General features: G+C 61.8%; 1 protein-coding gene across 5 annotated transcripts; it reads right to left on the bottom strand.

The window, feature by feature from the left end:
- Nucleotides 1-3489: 3489 nt before the first annotated feature.
- RELT (RELT TNF receptor) lies at nt 3490-21909 on the bottom strand. Of its 5 annotated transcripts, none has more exons than XM_053925588.1 (11): nt 21810-21909; nt 10402-10472; nt 9347-9421; nt 9064-9230; nt 8778-8857; nt 7808-8065; nt 6468-6548; nt 6068-6149; nt 5628-5885; nt 5010-5208; nt 3490-4883 (listed from the first exon to the last, which is right to left on the bottom strand). In XM_053925588.1, the coding sequence occupies exons 2-11, from the start codon at nt 10447-10449 to the stop codon at nt 4836-4838; spliced, it is 1296 nt and encodes a 431-aa protein (XP_053781563.1). In that variant the 5' UTR covers nt 10450-10472; nt 21810-21909; the 3' UTR covers nt 3490-4835. The 5 variants fall into 5 exon arrangements, with proteins under 5 accessions (XP_053781563.1, XP_071077556.1, XP_071077555.1 ...); XM_071221455.1 differs by having other exon boundaries at nt 5628-5777; XM_071221454.1 differs by lacking the exon at nt 21810-21909 and adding an exon at nt 12584-12713.
- Nucleotides 21910-22642: the final 733 nt, after the last annotated feature.

Below are 22642 nucleotides of genomic sequence, written 5' to 3'. Positions count from 1 at the left end.
GTCTTCCAAGTAGTTTGATCAGAGAACTTATAGGTGTTTTCAAAACACAGCCTGGACTGCGCAGATTGGAAAGTCCCATGGCCTCGCTTGTGTATATGAAGTGTAAATTTGGTTTTGTTTTGTTGTTTCGGATTCTTTTGGGTTTTGTTTTGTTTTGAAGATCAGATAGTGATCACTCTGAAAGATTGAAGCCAAGAATTTGTAACTATGATATTTACTGTAAGCTGTAGAACATTCAATAACTATTAAAAAAAGTTTCCAAAAAAAGTCTGGGTGGCCAGACTGGTGGTTCTGGGGGCAGGGGACACAGACCACCTCCTGGGCGGCGAGGCCTCTGGGCCTCCCCCCAGGTTGGCTCTAAACTTATTTTCACCGGTCAGGCGACCCCTGAGCTGCGCCTCCCTGCAGGCAGAGTGGGCTGCCCTGGGCCTCTCAGGTGAGGGGCCTGGGAGGTGGCTGTCAGCACCTGGACTAAGGTGTCTGATACAGGAGCACAGGGAGCCGTGCACGATGAGCGCCGGCGTCTACCGAATGCCCACAGTCCGTGGCTGATGCGGCCCTGCACGCCTGCTGCTTCTCAGTCCTCACAGCACAAGGGAGCGAGCCCTGCTGTCAGGCCTGTCCTCAACAGGGACAGCTGAGGAAGGTAGGTGCCTTGACCAAGGTTACAGAGCTGGTGAGGGGAAGAGCTGGAACTCACACCTGGTCTGGCCCCGAAGCCCAGGCACCAAGCTGCATATTCTGCCCACCCCAGAGGAGGTGGTGCCTGCGCTTGCAGAGGGTGAATTTGTCAGGCGGGCCACAAGGGAAGTCAGGCGGCCTCCATCCAAACGTTCACCAGGTATTCACATCCTCAGCATCTCGCTCGTGGCTCCCCTCTACACAAAGCCACTGCCCTAGTCCAGGTCGGGGCTGCTCTCCCTGGTCATCGTGGCCACCGTTTCCTTCCAGGGCCTGGCCCCTCCAGTCTGTGCTCACCCTGCCTCTAAGAACTCAGTCTCTCACATGGAGAGAAAACAGGCCTGAAGAGGCTAAGTGGTACGGCGCACACTCGAGCTGCGATTAGAACTCGGGCTCCTGACTCCCCAGCCCTCTCCCCGAACCACCCTCTGTGCTTGCATAGCTCCCTCCCAGGCTCCCTCCTGTGCTCACCTGCCGTGAAGCTCCTTCTCCCTCCTTGGGCCGAAAGCTCAGTTAGGTATGGGAGGGAGGGTAGTTCTGCCCACAGGCGGTGCCAGCCTGGGTCACAGCTGTTCTCCAGGGCAGGAAGGGGATTTTTACCAGGAACTCGGCTCCAGGCCACAGTGGCAGGGCTGAGGGCCAGGAGCAGGCAGGGAGGCAGAGAACCGGGCCCGGCCCTGAGCCATTCGGAGCCCTGGAGGGGAGAGGGTGTGGGTGGAGTGAGGAGTGGTCAGCCCAAGGCTGCCAGGATTTAGAAGGGGTGAGTCTAGGAGGGGACAAGCCAGGAAGGCTTCCAGGTGAGGGTGGGGTCCTGAGGGCCATGACATCAGATGACACACCCCTACCTTGATCTCAGTTTCTTACCCCACTCTTGGGATCTGGCCTCAACATCCCCAAGGAACAGGTGAGGAAACTGAGGCCAGAACCATAGTGTTCTTACCTTCTAGTGAGCAGAAACGTGGTGTGGGGGGCTGGTCTGGAGAGGAGCAGTGCTTATTACCCGGGGCCCAGCACCAAGGTGGGGCATCTGTTACGTGGCTTGGGAAGCCATTCCCAGTCTCCACCCTAGCTGGTACCTGTACGTGCCTTGCCCCAGGTGAGCGTGTTTAGGGGGCCCTGTCCTCACCCCAGTGTGCCACCTCAGTCCTAGGTGAGTTGGAGTTGGTTAGCTGAGAGACATGAGAAGCCAAATCCCGAGATGCAGCTGAACAGCTGGCAAATAGGGACACAGTACACGCTGGCAACCCTGGGGAACATTTCCTCAGTGCCCTGGGAAGGCACCCTGTTCTAGACTTGGACAACCTTTGTTGCTCCAGAAAAGTCCTGATACCCAGCCCCTCTCTGCTCCTTTCTCCCCTCCTAGAGTAGGTGAAGCTTTATTTCCTAGGTCCTGAGAGGTGCCGTCCCTTTCCTGCCTGCCTGAGAGCCCCAGAGAGAAGTCTGTGGCGTAGAAAGGAGAGGTAGGGAGCGCTGGAGTCTCAAGGCATGTGTGCCCAGCCTCCCCTTGGGAGAAGGGCCTCCTGCAGACCCAGTGCAACAATGCCCACAGGGGTCCTCTTCACACCTCCCCAGGTTCCATCAAGGTCACTTATGGTGCTTCTGCCTCTCCTTGGGCCTCCTTCCCATTAGTTTTTAAATGTGTCCCTCTCTTCCATGTTAAAAAGAAAAAATCTACCAAGAATCCAGACTGAACTGAAAACCCCCTCTTCCGGGAGTCCAAGGCCCCATCAGCTACGGCCTAGCGCTGCTCTCACCACTCCCTGGAGAGGAAGCCGGCCCCACCCACGTCTCCTGTGTCAGAAAGAACATGGGACGCCATGTTCTTTCTGACACTGCAGCAGCAGCACCTGGCCTTGTGACCTACCCTGCTCCCCACATTCTCCTTCCCGAGCTTCAGGATACTGTACATCCTGCCTTCCTTCCTGGAGCGGCCCAGCAGTCTTCCCTGAGCCCTTGCTCTGGAATATGTCCCTGCCCATCCAGCCAGGCTGGAATTCCCACGTGAGTGCCTCCAGAGATCACCTAGCCCAGACCCGTCTCTTAAAAGAGCCAACATCCAGATATCCCGGGATACAGCCTCAGCACATCCAATGAGGCTGTATCCCGGGTGCCCCAGGACTGCCCCTCCTCTTCACCCACCCAGCTGTCCCAGCTGTCCCTAACCCTTTGACCTACATGCCATTCCTAGGTCCCTCGGTTGTGTCCTCAGGATCTATTGGTGGATCCATCTGTTTCTGTCACACCCATGCAGCCCGGCCTCCACCCCCTCTTGCCTGCAAGAGCACCCACTCTGCACCCACCAAGAACAAGCTGACCGTGCTTCACCTGCCTGCATGCTCTAGAAGCCCCTTGGTGTCCCTGGGGTCAGGCTGATGGCTTCCGAGAGCCCAGGTGCTGCCTTCTAATGCCCATCCTCTCCCCTCGTCTCCACACCTGTCAAGAGGGTTCAACTTCCAGCCTCTCCAACTCGTATTTCTGTTGTTGGCTGGCCTTTGCATTTGTTACTGTTCTGTGGAGCTTGTTCCCCTTCCATGGGCTCCAGCCCCCACTGTCTGACGCCATCCATCTGGGCTCCACTTCCCCTAGAGCTGTGCTGTCCAACACAGGAGCTGTCTGCCACAGGGGGCTATGAAGCCCTTGAAATCCGCTGGTTCATAATAAGGTGTGGTTTGTGTGTAAAATACACATCAGATTTCAAAGCAAATGTACTAATGGCTCATTCATCATTTTATATTGATTGTATATTGAAATGAAAATATTTCAGATATTTCCTGGGTTAAATAGAATGCATAATTGGTATCGTTAAAATTCAGTTGTTTTTACTTTTTAAAACGTTATTAGAAAATTTTAAATTACATGCATGGTACACACTCCATTTCCGTTGGATAGCACCGCCTCTGGGGCTTCAGGGAGAACCAGATGGGGTGACAGGCCCCCTCCTACCCCACTTCACCTGCTGCCAAAGAGAAGGCACCTCAAAGGGAGGGATGGCCTGCCTGTCCCCCACTCAGTGCCGAACAGAGCTATTTAGCGCGCGGATCGACGACCAGGCAGAGGCTCCTCCTGACACCACTGTCGCACCTTTTATTCAACAAACGGATGTGGATGGAGACACAAGGACAGGACAACAGCCAAGTTTCAATAAATAAGAAATGGGGACGATGGGGGGCGGGGGGCCTGTGCCTGCACAGCCCCACATAAATAACCAGGTTGCTGAACTAGGGTGGAGATAGGCCGGGCTGTTGCCCGCACTGCCCAGGCTAGGGACAGACACCAACACCACAGGGACACGCACTACCTAGGTCAGAGGTGCCTCTCCAGCCTGTCACGCACCTCCCCCTGAAGCTCCTGATATCTTGGGGGTGGCTGGGCAGGCTGGGGCTCTAGCATGGCCCCACCCAGGTCGTCTGTCTTTTCGATTTCAATGAAAAGAGCAGGGGGAGGCAGGCACATGCATTGAGCCCCTCTGTAGGCAGAGCCATGGATAGGCAGCCCTTTGGGGGCCTTGAAGGTGGACATCCTGAAAGCAGCAAAAATGGGGGGCCAGGTAAAGCTACTAGTGGGAGGGGGTGGCAAGGAGGCAAACTCTCCCCCCACATGACCCAGCCCAGATCCTGCAGGGAGCTGGAGAGGCCCTGGGCACTGAGACTTCACAGAAAAATTTGGACCCAGTGATGGCCATGGACTTGCCCAGGATTAGAACCCAGGAACCCAGACTCCCAGCCCACGCACTGTGCTGCCCCCAGAGGAGGGGGAGGTGCATCTGCTGGAGGGCCTGGTACTGAGGCAGGAGGTGGCTAATTACCAAGGTTTGGGGCCAGGGGTGCCAGGCAGAGGGCCCCTTCCAACCATCAGGGCCTAGCCTCCTGGTGGTACAGAGGGTGCTGTGGGCTCCTAGGATCTGACCAGGGCCCAGGGTCAAGGGTAGCCTGCAGGGACGGGTGGGGCTTTCAGCTTGCTCCTGGACACAGTGCCTGCGGGCCTGCCTCCTCACTGGGGCAGACACTCCCACCTCCAGCCCTTGGTCTTTGCTGTTTTGTCTGCTGGGCCATTGCTGCTTGATCCTTTCGGGCCCAGCTGCAGCTCTACCTCTTCCAGGAAGCCTTCGGAACCTCCCAGGACAGGCCTGCAGTGTCCTCAGACAAGACAGCCCCTCAGATGACCAGGTTGCTCTCACTCAGCCGGACCACATAGCGGTTCTCCTGGGGGACAGGAATGAGGGGCCAGAGCTCAGTCTGGGGGCTCCTGGGCTCCAGGAACGTGGCACCTGCCCAGGGCTCCCGGCACCCCCACCCCTGCCCCATCAGCAATCAGGGTAGACATCTTACCTCAGCTGCCTTCTCTGCTGGGGGCTTTGGCCACTTAGTATGGCTTCCATTACTTCCCAGCAGTGCCCGCTGCTCAGCGGGAGGGCCGGGTTGTGAGGAGTCAGTGAAATCACCCCCCAAGGGCCCAGCCTCTGTGATGGCCTTCACCTCAGAGGCCAGTGAGTTTGTGCGCTGCTCAGGAATTCGGGCCACACGGAACCTGGTGAGAGGAGGTAGTGCCATCACCCCTGTGAGAGGAGGGACCTGGATGCAGGAAGGCAGTACCTGCCAGGGTCACATGGCAAGTTCATGGGTCGGAGCCTGAGCCCTTCCTGCACCCTTTTACCCACAGACGAGCCCCCGACACCCCCAACCTTAGGTTGCAGTAGGCCCTTGGCCCGAGGGGCCCCCAGGGTGGTAAGGGGCCAGGGCCCTGCCCAGGGGGCTCAATGGCTCCAGGTGGGACAGCACGGCTGAGGGACCTGACTTCTCCCTGGCCACCCCCACTGCCCAGAGACACGCACCGAGGTCAGGAAGGGTGGGCTGTCACCAGGCAGAGTATTCAGGGCTCAGCCGAGGGCCCTGCCTCCTCGCCCCAGTCATGTCCCTCTGAACCTGCTGCGTCTGTGCCCACCTCACCTGCCCACAGACAGGATGGTGATCTCGCCCTGGCGTCCTGCCTTGGCCCCGGCCTTGGGAGCCCTGGTGGGGTTGGGCAGGAGTCTGGGAGCAGGAGTGGTGGCAGCTGCAGCTTCAGGGGACAGCAGCACCTCGGGCCACTTCTTCTGGCTACAACGGGAGCAGCAAGGGCCAGAGAGTGAGGCCAGCCCCTGCACGGTGTGGAGGTGGTGGCGATGCGGACAGATGTGCGGCATGCTGGGGGTTCCGGGCGGCAGCCTATGGAGGGCATGGGTGGCAGTGGTCACTGGTCACTAGGCCAGGCCAGGACCAGGAGAGGCCACAGGAGGTAGTGAAGGGGAATCGGGGTGACAGGAGAGGGAACACACCCAAGTGGTGAGTCCCCAGGAGGCCAGCTGATCAGCTGGGTACGGACCCTCCTCACCCACCTGCCCACTCACCTGGGCGCAGGCCTGTGGCTGGTTTGCACCAGCTGTTTGCTGTGATACTCCTTCAGCAGCTCCTCCAGGGCCGCTGCGTTCTCTGTGGACAGCTGAAGTCAGAACTGGCTCTGGGCCATGAGGGGCCCTCCCCGGGACCCCCGCCCCAGCACCGATCCCCCTGCCTACCTGCCACCCCCTCCCTGCCTGGGCCAGGTGCCTTTTCTTCCACCCAGCACACCCCCACTCAGGCAAGAACAGGAGGAAAAGGGGCAGCACCATCAGCCACACTGGTCTGAGGGCCTGGCTGGCTGCAGGTGAGCCAGCGGGAAGCGCAGAGCTGGATGCGATCGGCCCCCTGAGGCTGCCTCACAGGCTGTGCCTCCTTCCTGGGCACAGGGATGGGCACACCTTCCCTCACCTTTCTTCTCAGTGATCAGGCGCACCAGGACCCCGATCGTGTCCTCGTTGGCGTCCTCAGCTCGGTAGGCGGCGTTGTTCCCTGGGGTCAGAAAAGAAGGACTATGGTCCTGGGGAAGGGAGGAGGGAGCTCCAGACTCTCGAGCTACACCAGGATGTGGCAGCAGAGGGCGTACGAAGCCTCCCTAAGAGTTGGGCTACAAGCTTCGATGTTTGTAAACCTGCGCCAGGCTGCAGCTGAGATGCTCAGCATCGCCACTGCTCCTGCACCCAAAGCCCCACTTCCCTATGGGCCGCCTGAGCCCCACAGCCCCTGCAGAGGCAGCGTGTGTGTGTGGGGGGCAGCCTCTTCTGTGCCTCTGCTCCTCAGCTGACTCCTGCAAACGCTGCCAGTTCCAGGCCTGTCACCTCCCTGCGCACCAGCCTGTCCACATGATTATGGCTCTTAGCCCCGAACTTCAAAGGCATGAAAATGGGCCATGTGGTCATTCCTGGGCCAGCAGCAAACAGAGCTCCTAGGACTTGTACCCAGGCAGCAGCTGGTAGTTCGAGTTGGTCCTAGGCTAGGTAAACACGGGCAGCCCCAGGCGAGCTGGCTTGAGTTGCCACTTTCCTGCCTGCCCACAGCACCCGCCCCTGCCTGCCCCTCAGTGTCAGGAGGTAGGCAGGGCTCCAGCCTGTCCCAGGCAGCCTGGGGCACTGGCACGGGAGATGCCAGTTCAGCTGGGCCTTGGCCACAAGGCTCCTGGGGGCAATAAATGTGCACGTAGGGCCCCTGCCCTACTGGCCTTCGGGGTAGGCGGTGGGGAGAAGAAAAGGGGGCCCAGGGTCCTGGGGTGGGGGTGGGAGGAACACATCTCCCTCTCTGCTTCCAGGACTCATAACTCGAACTGCAGCCTGGAAACCCCAACCTCTCCTGGTGCCTGCTCAGGACAGGTGCCTGCCAGCCCTTCAGGTCAGCGGTCAGAGGTCACTTGGAGTAAGGAGTAGGCAGTCTGACCTTTGATCACACACAGCTGTAGCCCCGAAGAATCCAGACCCCTACAGCCAGGTGTGGCCTCACTCAGAGTGGGATCCCACTAAAGCCACTCAACATGCCTCTGCTCTGCCCCATCCCCACCTCGGGCCACCTCATCATCCTTCCTTCCATCTTGTTAGTTTGCAGTGTCCCCCTCCGTGGCCCACATGCAGCACCTCCAGGAACCCCTCCCGATCTGCCCTCTGCAGGCCTTTCCTGGTCAGACCCTCCAGGCCACGCAGGTGCCCTTGGGTGGCCTCCAAGCTGGGCTGGCCTGGCCCGTGCCCTCTGGCCTCCCCACAGGACCCCAGGCCGGGCCTCACCACTGCCTCCAGCTCCAGGGCCAGGCCCGACTTCCTTGTGGGCAGTGCAGTGGTAGCCCTTCCGCTTGAGCAGGTTACACACCAGGATGCCCAGCAGCCCCATGAGGCAGAAGACAGGCACGATGGCAATGACCGCGTACTGGGCAGCCGTCTCCTCGGGGCCGCCTGCCCGTGTGCCGTTCCCAGGCTGCCGTGTCTCCCCAGTGCTGCTGGCCCCCGCTGCCACCTCCACACCACGTCGGGTCCGCCATCTCCACTCTGAGCAACACAGGCGCGGAGGCGAGACCGAGGCAGAGAGGAACACACACAGGCCCAGGGCCCACGTCAGGGTGTGTGTCCGTGTGTGCACGTGTACGTATGTGTGTGCGACGGGGTGCTGATGTGTCCAGAGCTGCCCACGCTGGGGAAGCAAAGGCCAACGCACCCCCAGCCCCTGCTCTGTGCCCATCTGACGAGTCAGCCTGAGAGAGGCGTCCTCAGGCCCCGAGGGTCAGAACCCCATCCCCCGGGCACTCCTCAGGCTGGCGCATAGGAGCGAACCTGCGGCACCTGTACGCATGCCTGGCCAGGGACTCCGGGTCCCGCCTCCCTGTGCCCGGCCGTGAGTGAGCTGCCTCAGAAGGTGACTTGACACAACGGGTGAGAGGAGGAGTGTGTGTGTGTGTGTGTGTACAAGCTGATGTGCCCACACTCGTCTGCCTGGCTGTTTTTAAGGGGACGAGGCTAGAGGACAGACAGGTCAGGATGTGAGCCCTCCAGCGTGGCTGCCACCTGCTGGATGGTCTCCGACATGCAGCCAGTAAGACAATGACATTCCTGCTGGATACCCTCCGGCTGTTCGCCCCCCCATGAGCTGAGGGAATGAGGACCCCATGGCCTTGGATGGACACTGGGGGGAGGTGCCAGGGCTCAAGCTCACCAGACGCCCCCACATGTACCCTCACCAGTCGTAGCCCCCCGGGCCACTCACCGTAACAGTCACGAGGACCCAGAGGTGTCCAGGAGCATGGCTGGCAGGGAACACGGGGAGCCTCTGAAGGGGCAAACCACCTACAAGGCAGGAAAATGTCACTGAGACCCAGAACCTTCCTCAAAAGAGGCTGGACGCCCTACCGGACACACACACCAGTCCTCACCCATCCCGTCTCATAGATGGGAGGACTGAGTCCCGCTTAGGGGTGGGGTGAAGCTGGGACCCCAGGATCCAGAGTTCTGGTCACTGGGCATGAGCCCCCACGCCCCACCCCATGGCTCACCCAGGCTGGCAGTCTCCACATCGTGTGTCTCGAGTCACTGTGCCCGCCCGGGCCTCCAGCCTCCCTTGAAGGCTGCAGCGGGAGTGGGGCTGGCATGGGCTAGAGCCCCATGAGGCTGAGAAGGTGCCCGGGGGGCAGGGCCTGCATGCTGAGCCCTGCCCCAGGTCCTGTGGAAGGGAAAGGGTGAGAACAAATCCAGGAGCCAGGCCTGAGGCCCCTGGGAAGCCCGCCCCTGGCCCTCACGAGCCTTCCCAGGACAGGCAGGTGGGCAGGGCGAGCTCACCAGGTCGGGCTCCTCCCCCGGCGGGCACTGCCAAGGCGCCGTTGATGTCGGCGTAGCCAGAGGCCAGGGCAGCAGCTGGAAGGACAGCGGGCGGGGCACACTGAGCAGAAAGTGCTGGGCCATGGCCTACTGGGCTTGTCTACCCACCACCCACTCCTGATGCCCGGGAGTGGGGACTGAGGACGGCACGAGGCCCCTTCCCCCAAGCTTCGAGGACACCCTCTGACCTCAGTCCCTCACGCTGCAGGTCAGACCTGCTAGACCCAGGCCTGCCACATGGCCATTGCCCAGGCAGGGAGGGAACCTCGTCTGCTTCTGGAAAGAGTTGGAAAGCCCCAAATAGGGCCTGCTCAGGATTGCAAGCCACTAGGTCTCTGAGTCACTCCCCTTCCATCCTCCAGGATGAGGGGAAATGCTTCCGAATTCCTCTCTTCCTGCTGCCTTGCCCCCCCCGCCCCCCAAGCACTGCTGGGCCTGTCATCAGCCTGCCTCTGCTCATCGCCCCTGGGTCAGATCAGGGGCCTGCTGCTTCCGATTCTGGTCCAGCTGAGTCTCCAGGACTGCATCCCCCAGGAGTGCCCCATGAAGCCCAGCCAGCCTCTTCACACCCCTGCACCCACACAGGGCCTGAAGCATCCCAAGGGAAGGCTCTCCTCAATTTGTGTCCACAGCCCGTTCCACGGGGAGCTCTCTGCTTCCCTTTGCAGGTATGAAGTGTCTGCCCTGAATCCACCTGCTCTGGGGAGATCCCGGTCCTCTGATTTTGCTCTGCGGGCAGCGGGCACAGAGTGGAGCCAGGCGCCCTGAAGGGCGGAGGGAAGGCCACACACGAGGCTCTGGGGAACTCCTCAGGCCCCAGACCCGGCTCCCAGCTCCAAGATCAGTGTGGGCCAAGAGGTGCTTCCTAGGGTCAGAACACGTCACAGGAAGAGCTGAGAACCAACCCGACCCAGCCCAGTTCCGAGGAGTCTTCACACTCAACCTCCTGAGCCGTGAGGCGTGGGCCTCAGGACTTGGCTCCTCTGGCGTCCCCACCAGTCCCATCCCCAACTCACCACAAGGAAGCAGGACAGCGGCCAGTGTGGTGGAGAGCTCAGCTTCATCCTCAGGCCCTGTGGTCCCCAGCCTAGGGCAGACGGAGGGGGCTCAGCAGGAGGCAACGCCAGGCCCGCTTCCAGCACAGCACTGGATAGGGACCCCGCAAGGTGCAGGGCGGGCACAGTGTGGGCAAGGCTTGGCCTGCACTCGCCGCCACCGCTGGCAGCCCAGGCCTGAGCAGAGGTGGGGTGCCCGGTCTGGGGCCAGCCTCCCAGGGCAGCACAGACTGGAGGGGAGCAGCAGGATCTGCCAGGCTGAGGAGGCTTCCCGGAGGACAGGCTTCCTTCCCCTTCCATAAACAGCCAGGTGCCTGGGGCCTGGGCAGGGGAGCTTGGGAGGAAGGAAGCCTGTGACTGCATCCCTGGGGATGGGGGATAAGACAGCTTGCAATCCCCCCACCGCAGTCGCTCGGGCGCCCGCCCCTCAGAGCTCCCTGCGGGCCGCAGCATGCCCACCCTCCTGCTCTCTGCCCTCTCCCGTGTTCCTGCTCCAAGGAAGGCCCTGCTTCTCACCCTTCAGAGCCCAATACAAGCCTCTCTCCAGAAGCCTCTCTAGACCACCTTTCCTCAAAGCTGGGTTCGAGCCGGAGTTCCTGCCTGGACCGCCCCGACTCCATCGCGGTCCTGCCCCGCTGTGTGTCCCTCCGCCACGCCCCGCTGCCTTCTCCACAGAGGGCCTGGGGCAGACCGGGGAGGTGGCCACTGTGGCCAGCATTCAGCGTCCCATCCTCTCTTGGGCACTTCCTGTGTGCCAGGCACAGGAGATAATCGAACATGAACAAGACGGACAGTGTCTCCGTCGTCAGGGAGCTCGCACCACACGGCGGACAGATGGCCGGGAGATGGAGTGACCCCTGCAGTGGGCACTGGCCTGGGGCCGAGTCTCGGCCGTGGGCGGGGCTGGCGCAGCAGAAGGAAGGGTAGGATCGGACAACAAAAGGGATTGTGGCAAAACCAGGGAGTTCCCAATAAGAGGTTTCCAGGAGGCCCGGCTTCAGGCTCAGGAGGGCGAGGGGGGCACTGGAGAGCCAAGCCACTGGCCTAGGGCCCCCAGCAGGTTGAGGGGACCCTGCCTGGAGCCGCAAGCTGACTGAGGCCAAGCCCCTTGGGACAAGCGCTGCCGGCAGTAAAGCCCAGGTCACACAAGGGCCCCTCAGCCTATGGGTGGCCTGGGCTTCCCACCTGGAAAAGGAGCCAGAGGAAAATGATCTGCCCTCGCTGGGTGGCAGGCCAGGGGCTTGAGTTACACACCCCAGGAGGGGGAGGGGCAGCGGTCACACCATGGGACTCTCCAGGTCACTGGCAGTGGCTCTCAGCCCAAGGCCAGCTCTGGGGAAAACCTGGGACAGAATGTCGGGCCAGAGCAGAGTGAGGCTGCACCTGGCAGTCAGCAACCCTCAGCTGAAGTCCCCGGGCCCCTGCTGCGCCCCGCCCTCCTCTGCCTTGGTTACAAGTCTTCCTTTGCAGTTCCGGCCCCAAAGTGGACCCTCACCCCACCCGTGCAGCTCCCCCTGAAGCCCACCTCCCCACGACCCCCTGCTCCTCATAGGATCTAACCCACAGATCTGCCCACGAGCCCCAAGTCCCCAGGCTGGTCCCCAAACCCTACCCAGTCCCCAGACCCAGCATCCCTCCCTGTCACCAGGGCGGTCCTAGAGGGCGAGGGCAGGAGCGAAATGTAAGAGGCACTTAGGCCACAGAAGAGATGGCCCTTGGCCCACCCCTGGCCCGACAGGCACCTGCTGGGCGACCCGAGCCCACAGGAAGGGCTGGGCAGCTGCTCAGCTCCAGGTAGACAGGGATCTCGAGGCTTCCAGAAGCAAAATGAGTGCCCAAAGGCCCAGACGCAAAGCCAGCGTGGACCCACTCAGGCACATTCACAGACACTCGCTGCCTCGGGCCCTGCCGCCTTTCAATTACCTACCTCCTAATTACCCCAAACCCACACTTACTCCAGTCTAGCCCCCAGTCTCTGCTTACGGCTGCTCCCCGGCCCCCACACTCGGCCCAGACTGAGCTCCCAGTGGGCCTGCCCAGTCAGGCAGCCGCCAGCCAGACCCCTGGACGCGCAGACGCACCTGCAGCTCCGGCCTCCCCACTCCCCACCCCACCCGGCACCCCGTCCCCACCAGGAACCCACCGTCTAAGCCCTGAGCACTAGCACCTCCACCAACAAGCAAGTTCAGACGGAATCCCCTTCTGGAGACCGGGTGGGGGTCTGAGAAGGCTCCACCCGAACCCCTCTGCCTTGTCCTAGAGGCCGAGCAGTCAGTGACTTCCCGAAGCTTCCTAGAGCGGGCAGGAGGGCAGACCAAGGCCCTGAGAAGGGCCGGGCCCACAGCCACAAGCCTCCTTTCCCCGCCCGGGTGCCCCTGGCAGAGGAGAACCCCATGGGGCCCCAGGGCAGAGAAGGAAGTTAGCTTCAAGGCCACTCCTCCCTGAGCAAAGCCTCCTAGCCTGGGGCCCCACCAACTCCCCAAGGGACCCGAGCCCCTACTTCACCTCCCTGGGTCTCAGCTTCCTCATCTGCAGCATGGGGATATCATCTCCCAGGGCCAGGCTGCCCTGAGGTTTAAATGAGGTGACGAGCCTGAAGTAGGTCGGGGGAGTTCCTCCCCAGCCCCTTCTTTCCTGCTGCACCTCCTGCCCAGGCAGGTAATTAAGTATTTGTTTGCTTGCTTGTTTATTGTATGCCCCCCCACCAGACAGCACCAGGGGCAGGGACGCTGTCTCATTCACCACAAAACCCTCCCCAGCCCACGTCTGGGGCAGGAGGTCTCCACCAAACAGGCTCACCGGAGCAGGGGCTTCCTCACACTCAGCCCACCCCTACCCTCCAAAAAAAATACCCGAACAATTAGAACCAGAAATTCCCTGGAGGAAAGCCAGCTAACAAAGCCTCGACCAGGGCCTCAAGCCAGAGGCACGGAGCACCAGGGAGGTGCAGCCCTGAAGGCTGCACAGAAAGAGGAAGCTGTGCAGCCCGCCGGCCTCGCAGCTTCCCCTTTCCCAGTACCGCAGCAGGGGCAGCAGCACCCAGCCTCATACCAGCCTCCACATTAGCGCCACCAAATCCCGAAGGTCTCCCGGCCCCGCACCCACCCCATGGCCTCCAGTTCACCCCACCTGCAGCCTAGGAGCCTTGTCACCCCAGCTACCCTGAGCCCCTTTCAGCCCTCACAGGTGCCTTGCTCACCCCAGCACACTGGTTGGTATCTGCTGTTTCTTCTGCCCAGAAACCCCTCCCATCACCAGGCGGACACCTAGTCTTCCTTCAGAGCTCTCAGCTCAAAGTCTCTGCCTCCTGGAAGCCCCCCACCACCTCCCCTTCTGCATTAATCATCCTATGTGGGGCCCTCCTGTCGGCCCAGCCCTGTCCCCACTGCCTGCTGCCCTCTGAGCCCAGAACCCAGCATAAGGCCTGGGGCTGGTACATGGGGAGGTATACCTGAATTTAGGGGGGGCAGGGCTGGGATCAGAAAAGGCACTGTCAGGAGAGGGTCCAGCTTCTGCTAAGGCTGGGAGGGCCAGAGAACAGGTTAACGGTTAAGGAGCTCAGAGGTTGGGGTGAGGCGGGGGGCCTGAACCCCGGGGGCTAACTAACTCAGGGAGAACCAGCCCGACCTGCTCTGCTCTACTCCTCACTGGTGCTACAGCTGTGGGCGCTCTCCCAGCAGCAGAGCACAGATGAGGGAATTCACATGAAATACTCAGCATAAGAGCTGGTACAAAGTAAGCTCTCAAATAGCATTTGCCGTGCCTCAGTTTCCCCATATGTAAATTGCGAGGGGAAATAGCACACACCGGCAGGCAGGTATAAGGTATAAATGAAATTCTCCTATATTTATGTGTACTGCCTGGCGCAGAGTCCAGTGCATAGGAGGGGCCGTCAGCCTGGTGAGGATCTGGGAGGGAAGAGGGTGTAGGAAGGGAGGGGCGTCCAGGAAGGTGGGCGGGCAACGCCCAGCTCACTCACACCAAGCCAGGCTGCAAGCTGAGAAGCTTGCACTTCCCCCAGGGCCTTCAGGAGCCTAGAAGGGTTCGCGGGGGACAGTCAGGAATGGAATAACTGTGTCTCAGAGGGCTCCCTGCCAAGTGAAGCTGGAGGTGGGAGGCAGGTGCTCACCTGGGGCAGGGAGGGGAGGCAGGTAGCTCTGTTTCCCAACCACAGCTTTAGGGCCTGAGGACCACCCTGCCGCCTTCAGAGGCTAGGGTTGCCTGGAAACACAGCTGGACCCGGTCCCCTGGGTCCCCTTGGCGGTGGCGGCCCCAGAGGCAGGGAGACAAAGGCTGCCCATCAATAGAGAAATCCAGGTTAGCGAGGAGCCCGGTGGTTCCCTGGCAACTGGGGCTGAAGTAGGGCAAGGCCCGCGGTGGCAGCGGTGAGGACGGCCAGGGCCTCCTCCCAGCCTCCTCACCAGGAAGGGCAATGACCCTCGTGCCTGCCGCCAGGCCCTCATCCTGGGTCGCCTCCACTCCTCACAGGAGAGGGAAGCATCCCTTTCTCACACCTGGGAGAACTGAGGCCGTGAGAGGTCACTGCTTCCCACCCTCCCCAGAGCCCAGCCCAGGCCCTGACACACAGCGCATGCTCTGGGGCACCTGCCAACCTGACGGCAGAGGCCAGGCAGCCGGTGGACGCAGTAAGCAGGGGCTACTACACAGCACCCAGCAGGCCCCAGGGAGAAAGGTGCTGCCCCACCCCGGGGTCTCTGGGCACCTGGGGTTTCCCTGTTTCCGTGCTCGTTCGCATACTGCCCCAGTGGGTGCCAGCTCCAGGGGAAAGGTGCTGTGTGGAGGAGGGAGCCCAGGGAGGGCTGGGAGTTCCCAGGGGGAGGAAGCAGAGGTCCCAGGGCGAAGGCCCCGCTCCCCAGGGCTGCTGACAGGCTGGGGCCCAGAGACCTGCTGGGCTGCCTCAGGGCCCCTCAGTGAAGGGCACCTAATTGCCACCCCCACCCCAGCCTTGGGCAGCTATGATGTCCCAGCTCACAACCCTGGAGTGAGCACTCCGTGGTTTTCCCGTCGGCGGGGTGCAGTGGGCGGTGAGGGTGAGGAACTAAGTGGTTCTGAGGCTACAGAAAAGGCTGAGGCAGCCAGATGGGCCCAGCCAGCTTTGCCTGGTCTGGGGCTGCACAGATCTACCCCGGCCCCTTCTCTGGGCTGAGTCAGGGGCTTGGGGAGCATGGTCTACAAGCAGACAGTGTCTCTGGCAGAGCTGGGACTCCCCACCAGCCCTCGCTAAGCACTTACTGCATACCTCATTCCTTTCCCAGGCCGGTTTCACTGAACCCCTCAGAGACAGGGCCCCAGGCTCCGCAAGTGAGGACACTGAGACTCTGTAACAACTCGCTGCCAAAGGTGACAAGGTTGACCCAGCTGGAGGGGGAGTGGGCAGCCGGCACCTTTCCCCCAGGCCTGGCAGCCCCCCAGCTCCTGCATGCCCTGCTCTCCCACCCCCCACTCCTCAGCACTGTGGGCTTCCTGCTCTGGCCAGGCAGGGAGGCTGGGCAGCCCTAGGCTGTCTTCCTCAGCCCTGTGAACAATGGCAAGGGACCTGGGAGGGCTGGACATATGTCACTGCCCTCCCGCCTGTGCTGTTGCTTCCTCCTCCTCTGAGAAGCCACCTTTGTCTCCTGCCCTGACCACACAGCTGGGGCCAAGTCACTAAGGGGCCAAGGTGCCCCAGAGTCTGCTCAGCACAGGCCTTGTTCCATCACCTCACCGGGCTGTGTGGCCCTGGGGCCCCGCTGGGTGCTGTGTAATAGTCCCCTGCTTACTGCGTCCACTGGCTGAGGATTAGTGAGAGACTGAGGGCAGACCGCAGCCCCAGCCTGCCCTGTTCTCTGTCTCCTCCAGACTTAGGGTCCTGGGGACAGAGACCCCCCCCCCCCCCCCCGCCCCTGGCAACCCCTGACCAACAGAGCCTGAGGCCTGGGGTCAGCATGACGGCAGGAGGGGGAGGGTGCTGGGCTCTGGAGCAGTCACACCTGGGTTTAAGCTCTGGCTCATCACTAGCAGAGCAAACTACTTACCCTCCCTGGGCTTCAGGGTCCTCCCCTGCAAACAGGGGCACTGAGGGGTAAGCAGAGCCACTATAAACGGTGCCGGCTGGGGGCGGGGGCGGGCCAGGCCTCTCCTGAGTACCAGTTCTCACCATAGCCCACGAGAAGCCAGGCTGAGGATGGATGGGTGTCCAGCAAGGTCACCCAGTGGCTTGGGAGTGGGCAGGGGTGCTGCAGGGAACCCAGCGTCAGTCCCAGTGGCATGGGGGGAGGACCCTGGGTGCCCATTTCCCAACACTACGTGGGTCTGTGGCCATCTGCTCCAGGCCAGCTGAGTCACAGGCTGGTTGAGGAGGGGTGCTGAGTGGTCGGCACCCAGCCCCATGTCTCCGAGCCTCAGTTTCCTCCTCTATAATTTTGGGCTATTGTGCCCGCTCAGCTGACCTCCAGGGGCGTGGCTGGAGGAGCCAGAGCTCACAGGGGAACAGTGGCTCTTTTTACACTCAGGCCTCAGCCTAGGAGCCACCGTCTGCTGGAAGTCCTCTTTGTCAAGGTGGACCCTCCCCTCCCCTGGCCCCTTCAGCCATTATTGTCTGTGGCTTCCCCCGGGGGAGGGAGGCAGGCGGGTACATGCAGGAGGCTGGGTACCCTGCAGGGCCAGGGGCTGTGGGCGCCCAGGTCCCTCCCTAAGCCCCCTGCTCCTCTGCACAGTGAGGGTGTGCAGGTCCCAGGTCATGTCCTCCTCCTGGATGCCTGCCCCTCCCCTCCCCGCCCACATGCAGACCCTGCCTCTAAGTGGCTGCAGAGGCCCCTCCATCGATTCCCGTCTGTGCCAAGTAGCCAGGGCACATACTCAGGGCCACATGGGCAGTTTATTTATAGAGCTCTCATCTTTCCCAGGGTGGCCCAAGGAAGTGCTCTGGCCTTCCAGGCAGACAGACCTGGGTTAGGACCCCAGTGGCACCCGGCTCTCACCAGCCCTTTCACCTCTCCGGGCCTTATTTCCCCTGCCTGGACCTGGAGGGGATTGTGGGCCCTCTGGGCAAGAGGCTGAGGCTGTGAGAGCCTCAGGTCCTCATCCCAGGGCTGGACACATAGTGGGGACACAGCATCGGCTCCCTCTTTTCTTCCCTGCCACCCTAGTCCCAACTGATGGCACTAAGCCTAGGCCCCGGCACCCAAGGGCTCAGCACAGTGAGGGTGCTAAGCTGAGCCAGAGACCACATCCCCAGCACCCAGGCTGGCAAGCATGGCCTTGCCAGGGTGCGCCATTGTGCATTCTGAGTCCCAGCACTGACTGGGACTGGGGCTGGACAGGCCCCATGGGCTGGTCTCAGGCAAAGCTGGGTGGAGGGCGGGCCCCGTGGCAGAGGGCACCTGGCCTCACCCAGCCAGGCCAAGCCTCAAACAGCTCCTCCATCACTTCCTCCCCCGCTGCAGGAGCTGGCCTGCTCCTTCTCGGATGGTGGAACAGCCCTTACCTGGGGGCTGGGCATGAGCCTGAGCACCAGGCTCCGGCACCAGTGGCCATGGGCCTCAGTCTAGAGCGGGTCCCCTCTGCTCTCTGGGTCTCAGTTCCCAGTAAGCGTGGGAGGGCAGGGGTCGCTCGTCAGCACTGCTTGAGGACACCTGTGCCCAGGGCCTCTGCAGGGAGTGTCCTTGGCTGGCCCAGAATGAGGGCCATGCCCAAGCCCCAAACTCGCCCTGCCCACCACGTGGCCTCAAGTCTTCACCCCAGTCCCCACAGAGAGACCCTGCCAACCTCAACCTCCTTGTGTGTCCCAGCACACAGGGACACCCTCAGAGGCCCGGCCAGCAGAGACAGGGCAGTAGGAGCTGGCAGGCGGTTCCCAGAGGTGCCCCACACCTATGCCTGTTCCCAGAGGTGAGGGGCACAACTGGCAGGTGGACGGCAACGATGAAGAGGGGCTCACATTGGGTGGGGAGGGCTTCCTGGGGGAGCGGGGCCGGGGCTGTACCGTGAATGGCCAGGAGGGTTCTAGCAAGAGCAGACAGCACAAGCAAAGGCAGAGTAAAACCAGGCATCTGGTAGGGAGACATGAGGGTGAAGATGCAAAGTTCAAACATGTCTCAGAGGAGAAGACCTGATGCTAGGGTACGGCGTCCGGGCCGTATTTTGGAGGCAAACACAGTTGCTGTGGGGAGGGTGTGAGGGAGCTGGCAATGGGGGCAGAGAGGCAAGGGCAGCAGGCCAGAGCTGGGGCGTAAGAGGGAGCCCTGATTCTGTGAAGGTGCGTCCCGGACCTGCTTCCTGTCCTGGGCCATGTCCAGATAGCCTGGGAACGTGTGGCGGAACCAGCGGAGGTGCCCTGGCTGGAGGGCGAGAGCCAGAGTATCAGGGTTCTGGGGTTCTTGGTTAAGTCTCTGCGCTTCTCTGACCCTCAGTCCCCGCTCCGTAAAGTGGGGCTGGGCCCACGAGCAGTGGCAGGTTGCTGCCTGCCCCGCCACGCCCTTGGCCGGACCGACACCTTCCTCCAGTGGCTACCGCACCAGGCCTGCTGGGGCCGCACGTGCAACCCGGCCTGGCCTCACCGTCATTCCTATCATCCCAGGAGACCCAAGTTCCCAGAAAGGTTTGGCGTGGGCAGGGCACACGGTAGGGATGGGCCGGGGGCCTCCATGGGCTGAGACCAGGAAAGGAGATTAACCCTTGGTTAACCCTTCCCATCTCCCCCCTCCTGGGCCCTGAGCTATTTCCACCTCTGTGCTGGGGATGGAAATAACTCAGGCTCAGCCCCAGGAGACCAAGACAGCTATTCTGATCAGCCCCACGAAGCACAGCTCCAGCCATTCCAGAGAGGACGGAGGGACACCCTGAGCCCCAGCTCCAGTGCTCGGCCAGGCAGCAGCGGGGGTCAGAGCTAACAGGGGCCTCAGGGGAAAACAGGGAGTCTGAGACCCCGAGAGGGTGGGGCACAAGCTCAATGTCATTCCCAGCCTGCTCCCCACCACAGCGTGGGGGTGGACTTGGGAAAGGGACCCTAGGGCAACTCAGAAGGGGGACAGGGCCTCCTAGAAATGGTGAAGGTCAATGGGGACTCTCAGTTGTCCTTGCCACCCCGGTGGCCTGGGCTGTGTTGCTGCGTCCTGCAACTCTTCAAAGCTGTGTGGACTGGTCCCAAAACCAACCACAGGCCCTTGAAGGCAAGTTACAGGTCTTTCCGGTGACCTCTGATTACGGGTGGGAGTTGGGGCGGGGAGAGAAGGAGGAGGAGGAGGAGGAGGAAGAGCAGGAAGACCACAGAACCCAAAGTTTCAGATGTGTGTGTAAACACACGCCACACTCAGAACTCACCATGGCACGCCCTGGCACGGCCATGCTTGCCAGCCTGAGAGAAGGAAACTCAGGCCTGAGAGAAGGAGACCCGGATAAGCCATGAACAGACACAGGCATACCTTGTTTGATTGTGCTTGACAGGTACTGTGCAAAAGCATCGGGGTTCACTTTAGTGTGATACTTGCTCGATTGCGGGCCGCCTGGAACCAAACCCGGAATGTCTCCGAGGTTTGCTTGTATCAGGAAGGTTGGCGGCCCTCTCCAAGCATCTCACGGGGGCCAGAAGACCCGAATTCCAGTCCTGGCACTGTCCTGACTCTACATGACCTTGGGCAAGTAACTGCTTGGCTGAGCCTCAGTTTCCTTCTCTGAAACGGCCGCCACTCTCAGAACCACCGTGAGGATTCAACAAGGTGTCCACAAAGTGCCATGCACACCTGGCCTCCTACCCTCGCCCCCAGCAGAATGCAATCAAGATTTTCAGAGGATATCAGCAGAGGACAGACCTTCCAGATCCTTCAGCAGGGGCTCCCCCGCCCCTCCTGGCCTGGCCCCTGCATGAACCTGACCGTGGCGGTGGGCGCCTCACACAGGCCTAGCCCAAATGCCGAAGGGCCCCCGCGCCAGGGCTCCAAATCGGAGACCACACTCACGGGGACCAAGTCCACACCCTCATTCCTCGAGCGCGGGGAGACCAAGGAAGGAGGCCTGGGCCAGAGCAGTCAGTGTCTGTGGATCAGAATTTCAGGCCTGGCCCCTCTGTCATCGGCACCTACCGGGGTGTAGCCCCTGGGCCACTGTGTCCCCAGCAGACAGCCTACCCCCACCCCCGACTGCAGTTTTTCTGCCTGAGGAAAGGAAGTACAGAGGCGGTGGCCCCCAAAACAATAGAGGATCCCAAAGTACTGATTCACAGTCCACTCACAGCTCAGCACCTCAGTGTGCAGATGGGGAGACTGAGGCCCTGCGCCCAGTGAGAACACAGGTTACCGGGGAGCAGAGTTTTGCCAGGCCTCCAGGACACACGTGTGTGTGGGGGGGGGAGGTGGAGTCTGAGGCTACTGCAAGGCCCCCCAAGTGCTCCAGAGGTGTCACCCCACCAAATGCGGCCCAGCTGTGGCCCCCTCACTTGGCCAGGGCAAATCACTAAGGGTCCCCCCACCTCACTAAATTGAGCTCCTAAGCAGCGCCCTCTTGAGGAAAGTCCTGGAAAGACCCTTGTCCCTGGCTCCCCGCTCCTCCCTCAGAGCACCCCCCATCTGCCCGCAGGGTTTTGAGGTCCCTCCTCCTTCTGCCACTTACTCATTGCCCCGAGGTGTAGACATACACACACACACCACACACACACACACACTCTTTGGCTCCAATGATTCTGGGCTGGGTCTCTGTCACCTGGTGTTCCTCTCCCTCTATGTCACACTCACAGTAACGAGCGGCCCTGGGCCTGCTCCGGTCACTCCCTATGCTACACACACACTCAGTGACCACAGTGACCCGGGGTCTCACTCACAGTGGGCCAGGGTCACTCTCTCACACACACACACTCTGCCTGTCACAAACACAGAGCCCCTCTGTGTCTCCCGCTCGGCCCCGCGTCACCGCCCAGTGACACGACCACATACTCGCCTGGGCTGGGCCGCCTCAGGCGCCGTGTCACCCACAGTCACGGGCTGACACCGTTCAGACTCCCCCCATTCGGCCGCCCCGCGCTGCAGCCGCACCATCCCGCACCCGGTCCTGATCTTGGTCCAAGTTTGCCGGGCCGGGGGCGTCTCCGGGGCCCGCCGGCTCCCCACACAGCAAGTCCCGCCGCTGCTTCAGCACGGCGCGCGACTGTGCCTGGAGTCGCGGCCGGAGGACGCGCAGGTCCCAGAGCGGGGGGCTCGGGGACTGGCAGGATGCGGAAGACTCCGGGACAGGACACGGGGGCGTGGGGCTGCGGCATCCGCCGCGCCGCTGAACTTCCTCAGACGAGGGGAGGCAGTGGGCGCCACTCGGGTCCGCATCCCTCTGGCCCGGCCGCGGGGGAGCGAGCCCCGGGCTGGGGCTCGGTGTGCCCTCCTTACCTGGCAGCCCGCCGCAGCTCCGGCAGCCCAGCTCCCGGCGGCTCCGGCCCGCCTCTGCGAGCGCACCGGCGGCCGCGCAGGCTGCGCGCCTTTTGAATGAATCGTCTGCCGGGCCGGCACGGGGCACAGCCCCACCCCCACGCGTCACAGCCGCCCGCCCCGCCCCCGACGTCAGACAGCCGCTCGCGTCCCCAGCCCCCCGGGGCCGCGGAGGGGCCCTGGGTCTCTCGCCCTGCCGCTCTGCTCTGTGTCGCCACCTCTCGCATCCCCCGGAACTGCAGGGGCCAGCGCGGAAAAGGCTGGGCGCCCAACCAAAAAAGAAGGGGTCGAACGATGCAAGATAGACTGGAGACTTGGACGCTACTCCGGGTTCCGTCACTATTACCGGTGCCAACGGGGCACCGCTGCCCCCTCCTGGGTCTTGTTCCCTCCTGCAAATTGGCAGCCAAGGAGAATGACCTCACTTTGTCTTGTCGATGAAGTCCAGGCCTACCCCTAGAAGCCCCCACCTAGAAGGTGACGGAAGTTCTGGTGAAAATGAATCTATAAACATTCCTCAGGGCCCAGTCCAAATCTCCTTCCTCCAGGACACATCTTCTGCCTCCACTCTCCACCCACCCCTCTCTGCCAGGATAGACAGTCCTTCCTTTCAGCAGAACAGGTGACACACTGCTCTCCCTTCCTTACCACAAGCTGTCCTATCCTGCCGATTCCCATTGCCAACCATTAGGGTGCCCAGCCAGCAGTGACTAAAGACTCCAGGGTAGCATCCACATTGTGTTCCCAGCTCTGCGAATTGTGCCCCCGAAAGTTGTGTGACACGGTGGGCCAGG

The sequence above is a fragment of the Desmodus rotundus genome, chromosome 5 (assembly GCF_022682495.2).
Source record: "Desmodus rotundus isolate HL8 chromosome 5, HLdesRot8A.1, whole genome shotgun sequence".
Lineage (NCBI taxonomy): Eukaryota > Metazoa > Chordata > Mammalia > Chiroptera > Phyllostomidae > Desmodus > Desmodus rotundus.
Note: the sequence above shows the minus strand (reverse complement) of the source record. Positions and strands in the feature narration are given on the sequence as shown.

Excerpts from the sequence above, each read along its gene's own strand:
- RELT (XM_053925588.1), bottom strand. The coding sequence starts at position 10,449 with ATGAAGCTGAGCTCTCCACCACACTGGCCGCTGTCCTGCTTCCTTGTG. Across the intron at positions 8,858-9,063 it reads TGTGGAGACTGCCAGCCTGG|GTGGTTTGCCCCTTCAGAGG; the intron begins GTGAGCCATGGG and ends CCTGCCTTGTAG. Across the intron at positions 5,209-5,627 it reads ACCATCCTGTCTGTGGGCAG|GTTCCGTGTGGCCCGAATTC; the intron begins GTGAGGTGGGCA and ends TCCTCTCACCAG.